Source organism: Cladosporium halotolerans, assembly GCF_011745625.1.
Source record: "Cladosporium halotolerans strain TM138-S3 chromosome Unknown Sca57, whole genome shotgun sequence".
NCBI classification, from domain to species: domain Eukaryota; kingdom Fungi; phylum Ascomycota; class Dothideomycetes; order Cladosporiales; family Cladosporiaceae; genus Cladosporium; species Cladosporium halotolerans.
In genome coordinates this window covers 68768-75443 of record NW_027191508.1, presented here as the reverse complement: position 1 = coordinate 75443, position 6676 = coordinate 68768, and the positions used below count along the sequence as shown (strand labels likewise).

General features: G+C 53.1%; 2 protein-coding genes across 2 annotated transcripts; both read left to right on the top strand.

Annotated features, from left to right (window-relative positions):
* Positions 1–1196: 1196 nt before the first annotated feature.
* Positions 1197–4358, top strand: WHR41_09131 (uncharacterized protein; the record flags this gene model as incomplete). The annotated part of the gene is made up of 2 exons (XM_069377735.1): positions 1197–2311; positions 2489–4358. 2 exons carry the CDS (start codon positions 1197–1199, stop codon positions 4356–4358), a joined length of 2985 nt encoding a protein of 994 aa, XP_069225374.1.
* Positions 4359–5941: 1583 nt separating this feature from the next.
* On the top strand, positions 5942–6676 carry WHR41_09130 (uncharacterized protein; the record flags this gene model as incomplete). The annotated part of the gene is made up of 1 exon (XM_069377734.1): positions 5942–6676. The coding sequence occupies one exon, from the start codon at positions 5942–5944 to the stop codon at positions 6674–6676; it is 735 nt and encodes a 244-aa protein (XP_069225375.1).

The following is a 6676-nucleotide window of genomic DNA, read 5'->3' as shown; positions in this document are numbered from 1 at the left end:
CGCCACCTACAAGATCTCGATAATCGCCGCCGTCGGCACTTCCAGACTCATCAACCTACTACGCCGTCGAAAGCGTACAGCGCTGTTGCAACTGCTCGGTACCCCACACCTGCGACGGCGGATACCCCTGGATCTGGTATGTCGCCCACTCCTGTTACCTATGCTACTACTATGCGCTCGGCACCGAAGACCTTGCAAGGAGAACCGATGGATCTCAGCACCAACCGCCGCTACACAGATAAGGAGTCTGGCACCTGCTTCCGTTGCCACCGATGGGGACACCGCGTGAGGGATTGCCCGGAACCTGACAAACGACCTCCTGGAATTCAGCGACGCGACAGCGATGCTCGTAAATGGCGTATGCAATCGCTAGGTGTCCGAAGCCCGTCTCCCACCTCCCACTCGCCGGATCCTGGTCGTCTTCCCTCACAGATCCATGCCCCTACGCCCGTTCGTCCTCCGACTCCTGCTTACGCCGCCAACCTCGATAGCGATTCGGAAAACGGCCTTCGCCTGGAGGAAGCCGTATCCAGGCAGTAAGACAAAACGCACGGATCTCCCGACCTGCACTTCGATTGACCACTCGAACTGACCTCCCTCCCGGTAAGCCCCTTCGAATCTCGAATGTGGCAATTCATGGAATTCCTATCGAAAAGGAGTTCACCCGTACTTCTGCTCCGATCTTGAGCGTTTCAGTCGTTCAAGACCGAAAGACCGAACTCACTTGTGCTCTCGTAGACTCTGGCTGCGAAGGATATGCCTTTATCGACCGAGAATACGCTAAATCTGTAGGACTGGCCCTACGCGCAGTTTCCCGACCCTTCTCTCTCTACGGTTATGACGGCGAAGAAAGAGACTCCCGCACGGTACGCGAATACGTTCGCTGTGATATCAAGAACGGAGATCACGTGGATAAGGACGTCGTCCTGTATGCTACGCCGTTATCGCACTACCCGATTGTCCTGGGACACCCCTGGCTGAAGAAACACAACCCACGCACAAACTGGGCCGACGGCTCGTGGGAGTTTAGCGACCCGTACTGCTTACAGAACTGTAACACGACGAGACACCCGACACGACAGAAAACGCTCAAGGACGTTCCTAAGCGGTATATCCCCGAGCTGAACCACCGGGATATTGCTCGAGTTAGCTTGAACGCTTGCAGGGCTTATGCTAGACGTGGCTATCAGATGTGCATGGTCACACTCGAGGACATCGATACTGCCTTACAGCAAGAAGGCGAAGAACTTGCACTACAGCTCCCCGAGGCACTCCGCGATTTCGCGGACGTCTTCTCGCCGAAGAAGGCAGATAAGCTGCCGCCGCACCGCTCGTACGATCACGAGATCCGTCTGACATCCGATAAGAGACTCCCGTTCGGAAGGATATATTCGATGTCTCGCGAAGAACTCCAGACTCTCCGGAACTGGCTGGATGAAAATCTGAGGAAAGGGTTCATACGGCCAAGTTCGTCACCTGTCACCTCGCCAGTCCTCTTTGTCAAAAAACCTGGAGGAGGCCTGAGGCTCTGTATGGACTTCCGCGCCCTAAATGAGATTTCTGTGAAAGACCGCTACCCTCTACCGCTGATCAAGGAGACGCTGAACAACCTGAACGGTATGAAGTACTTCACGAAGATCGACATCATCTCCGCTTTCAACAATGTTCGGATGAAAGAGGGACATGAGAAGTTCACTGCGTTTCTGACTCGGTTCGGACTGTTTGAGTCTCTGGTTATGCCGTTCGGGCTGACTGGCGCTCCTGCTACGTTCCAAAGGTTCATCAACGATGCTCTTCGCGAGTATCTTGACCGCTTTTGTTCCGCGTACCTTGACGACATCCTGATCTACAGCAAGACGAAAGAAGAACACCTAGAACACGTTCGCCAGGTCTTAGAGCGACTCCGACGAGCTGGCCTGTACGCGAAGCTATCCAAGTGCGAGTTTTTCGTTGAAGAGACGAAGTTCTTAGGCCTGATTGTAGGTAGAGATGGCTTTAAGATGGACCCAGATAAGGTCAAGACGATCTTGGACTGGAATACTCCGAGCAACGCTACCGACGTCCTCCGATTCAACGGATTCTGCAATTTCTACCGCCGCTTCATCCGAGACTACTCGAAGATCGTCACCCCTTTGATCGACTTGACGAAGAAGAACGCCAAGTTCAACTGGTCTGTGGAATGCCAAGATGCTTTCGAGAAGCTCAAGGCCACTGTTGCCTCTGCTCCTATCCTGAAGCCGTTCGACTGGACTAAAGAAGCGATTTTAGAAACCGATGCCTCCGACTTTGTCTCCGCTGGAGTGCTGTCCCAGTATGACGATGAAGGGATCCTACGTCCCGTTGCCTTCTTTTCGAAGAAGCACTCTGCGGTTTAATGCAATTATGAGATCTACGACAAAGAACTCCTCGCAATCATCCGATGCCTTGAGGAATGGCGTCCGGAACTCGAGGGAACCGAGACACCCGTCCGCGTTCTTACAGATCACAGGAATCTGGAATACTTCATGTCGACGAAGATGCTTAACAGGCGTCAAGCTCGCTGGTCCGAGTTCCTGTCACGCTACAACTTCCGAATCATCTACCGACCAGGAAAACAGGGCGAGAAGCCCGACGCTCTGGCCAGGAGGTCAGAAGATTTGCCTAAGGAAGGGGATGAACGCCTCCAACACCAGAGCCGTATCGTGCTAAAGAAAGAAAATTTTGAAGACCAAGCAGTGCCGCTGACCCCACCAACAACCCCGGAACCGAGACAATCGACATCGACAGACCAACAAAAGACAGTACGGTTTAAAGAACCAAAGAACGTGCGGTTCACGAAGGATCTCGCCGACGTGGTATTGTTCAACGCTATGACTCCTGACCCTGTTCCGAACGACATCCCGGAGATCGAACGACTGCTACAGAAAGGGTCTCTGGAAGACGAAAACGTAGTATCAGTGCTCCGAGCGCTGGAGCAGGGTAAGACTAGACACCCGTTTTTGCAGCTGGCTCAATGTCGACACGAAAACCGACTCCTGTACTATCGAGATAAGATCTACGTTCCCGAGTTTGAAGACCTCCGAGTGAAGATAATCCGACAGTACCATGACAACCCTTCTGCAGGCCACCCTGGAAGAGCGAAGACGTTCGAACTGTTGTCGCGCAACTACTGCTGGAAAGGGATGAGCACCGACGTTCGTCAATACGTTCTGAACTGCCGAACTTGTGGCCGGATCAAAGCACGTCACGACCGACACCAAGGCCTGTTACAGCCGCTCCCAGTTCCAGAAAGGTCGTGGCAACACATCTCTGTGGATTTCATCACGCACTTGCCGTCGTCGAACGGTTACGACGCGGTTCTCGTCGTTGTAGACAGACTTACGAAAATGCGCCATTACGTTCCCTGTCTCATGACTAGCAATGCCGAAGACGTCGCCAGGATCTTCGTCCGCGAGATCTACCGCCTGCACGGCGCTCCAGCTTCTGTCGTATCTGACCGAGACATACGCTTTGTGAACAATTTCTGGGATCACCTTTCGAAACGCCTTCAGCTATCTACGAAGATGACTGTCGCTCATCGCCCTGAAGGTGATGGCCAGACCGAACGAATGAATGCTGTTTTGGAACAACATCTTCGTGCTTACGTGTCGTACCTACAAGATGACTGGGTAGACTGGCTCCCGTTAGCCGAGTTCTCCGCAAATTCACTGTTTTCTGAAACGACAGGAATGTCCCCATTCTTTGCAAACTATGGCTTCCACCCACGGTTGGGTGTTGAGCCGGTCGAGCCGATCGACGCACCTGCAGCCCGACAAGCGTCCGCTTTCGCCGACCATATGTCTGCAATCCTCGAGCACCTTCGTGAGCAGACCGTTCTAGCCCAGGCCCGGTACGAAGACGCTTCAAACAAATCCCGCGTCACAGCTCCGAGCTTCTCAGTCGACCAGAAGGTCTGGTTGTCCGCAAAGAATTTGAAAACACTCCGTCCGCGCAAGAAGCTCGACTGGAAGAGCGTTGGCCCGTTCCGAATTGCCGAAGTGTTAGGACCATACACATACCGACTTGATCTGCCTGACTCGATGCGAATCCACCCTGTCTTCAATGTGGATCAGTTGTATCTCGCAGCGGACGATCCGCTACCTGGTCAGCTACAAGAACCACCACCACCTGTGTTTATAGATGGAAGTCCTGCACACGATGTCGCGGAAGTCCAAGATTGCCGCCGAAAAGTTAGAGGTTACAAGTATCTCATCCGCTGGACTGGTTACGACGATCCCACCCTGGAACCTGCGCGTATGATATACGAAGACGTACCGCAGCTCGTCCGCGATTTCCACCGCAGGTATCGCGACCGTCCTGTACCGCCTTTCGTTCGATGAAATACCACCATCCTGCCTCACAGTGACTCCTAGAAGCGTCGGTCTCACGGAGCTCGACCTTTAGGAGGGGAGTAGTGTCACGGTCGGAATCCCGGATCCCGTGACATTGCTCATAATGCTTGAGAAGGCAGGTAAGCCGGGCTCCGGCTTTACATGCGCTTCTCCTTTCCCATGTGTTTGTAGCTCTTCGAGCTACGTCCTCGTCATCCAAGCATCCACCGGGTTGCGACCGAGACCGTACATAGCTCTGTATCCGATCTGATTGGCAACTATACCTACGTACTGCACACACTGCCTCGCGCCCGTGACATATTGTCATCTAAGAGCCAGGTCATTTGACAGGCCTTGCATTTGTGGTATCCTAATGCATTTAAGCTGTTCTTCACTGTTGTAGCTGTACAACCACCACCATAGTCTTTTGCGAGCTGCCGCCATGTTGATTGCCGTGCTTCGAAGGATTTGCTGAGATAACGGATGATCGTACGAAGGCAGGTATTAGAGAGCTTTTTAGCAGCACCAGGTCGTTTTTGGCCAGGTCTTCGGTATTCACCAGGTCTCCATGACTCCTGAGTTGAGATAGGCACGCCAGTTTTCTTTTTGATGACAGGGCGTGAGGATCCGGCCTCTCGAAGCGTGAGGACGCGTGCACGCGTAGGCGTGTCCCATTCGTGTTTTGTGTTTAGATCGCGATCACTCGGCTCTGGTGTAGTATTCTCTTTATATAAGATATGTGGTTGAAAGAGGGCTTCTTTCCGCTTATTCTGACGCGCCATTTGTGTGAGTAGGTAGTGTGGTTGTTGAGTTATGAATTAATGAAGATATTTTGTTATGTTGACTACCTGAATTTGGTGGCTAGCAACCCCTAACGACCAATTTGACCGACCCTCGGTCTCAAACTATCGAAATCCTGGAGTTGATTCCAGGATCCGGCTTAGGGAACCGGGCGTCCCGGGACCGAACGCCCACTTCTCACTGACCTATGGCTCTCCGACTCGTAGGCTATCGGGTTACCCGAAGTGTACATTTTGCAAGTTGTTTGCGTCAGAGCCCGTGAGCTCACAATACGCAGGGCTCAGTGCGATGTGAACAGAATATGCGTCATAAATGATTCGAGGTTCGATGCTGGGTAAACAATTCGTGCCGCAGTTTAAAAATGTCGATCTTGTGTTTTCGAAAGAGCTTACAGTCTTCTTTTTCTAACCACACGCTGCTCCTACATTAGACACAGGCACCCGCCTGCACATATCATTTCGAAGATGCAGTCCACAATTCAAAAACAACTAGCTCGCAATCTGGACCGCTCTCAAATTCTGAAACGCAGCTTTCATAGCACTCCAATTCGCAACAACTCCCCGTTCTCCTACGCTTCGTTCTCTCGACGTGAGTCCAATGCGCAACCCCAGAAACTTTCCAAAGGAGCCCCTGAGCCACTATTCAATAGCCAACCACCCAGTCGTTCTGACGATGCTCTTCCAATGCAGAGACCCCACACCGACAACCTTGCTAAACAGACATCGACACTGTTCGACCTGTCCAATCGCGTGTATATTACCACCGGAGGTGCGCGTGGTCTGGGCCTTGCCATGGCCGAATCACTGGCCGAGGCCGGCGGCGAGGTCTACTGCTTCGATCGCAACAAGCAGCCGGATGAAGAATTTGCAGTCGCAAACGAGCAGCTGCGACGTGAACCAGGCACTGGCACCCTCCACTACCGCCGCGTTGATATCAGCAAGGTAGACGAAGTCAACGCCGCAGTGGCAAGCATCGCAGACGAGAAGCAACGGCTGGACGGCCTGATAGCAGCTGCGGGCATCCTGCAAGTCTGCCCCTCGATCGAATACAAAGAGCAAGACGTCCGGCGCATGCTCGACACCAACTTCATTGGCGTGCTGGAAACAGCGAATGCGTGCGCCCGGCAGATGTTCAAGTACCGCAGCCGCGGTAGCATGTGTCTGGTCGCCAGCATGAGCGGGCTAATTGCAAATAAAGGCATGCTGTCGCCTGTGTACAATGCCACTAAAGCGGCTGTCATTCAACTAGCGAAAAACCTCTCAATGGAATGGAGCAAAGTGCAGTCCAGTGGGGAGGGCGGCATCCGCGTCAACGCATTGAGCCCTGGTCATGCCATAACACCGATGGTTAAAAAGGAGCTAGAGGCAACGCCTGGCCTGCAAGAAGAGTGGGAAGCTGAGAATATGATGGGGAGATTGGCTGATCCCTCAGAGTTCAAGGGCGCCGCACTCTTCCTGCTCAGCAACGCATCGTCCTTTATGACCGGCAGCAACCTGATAGTTGACGGCGGGCACACTGCGTGGTAA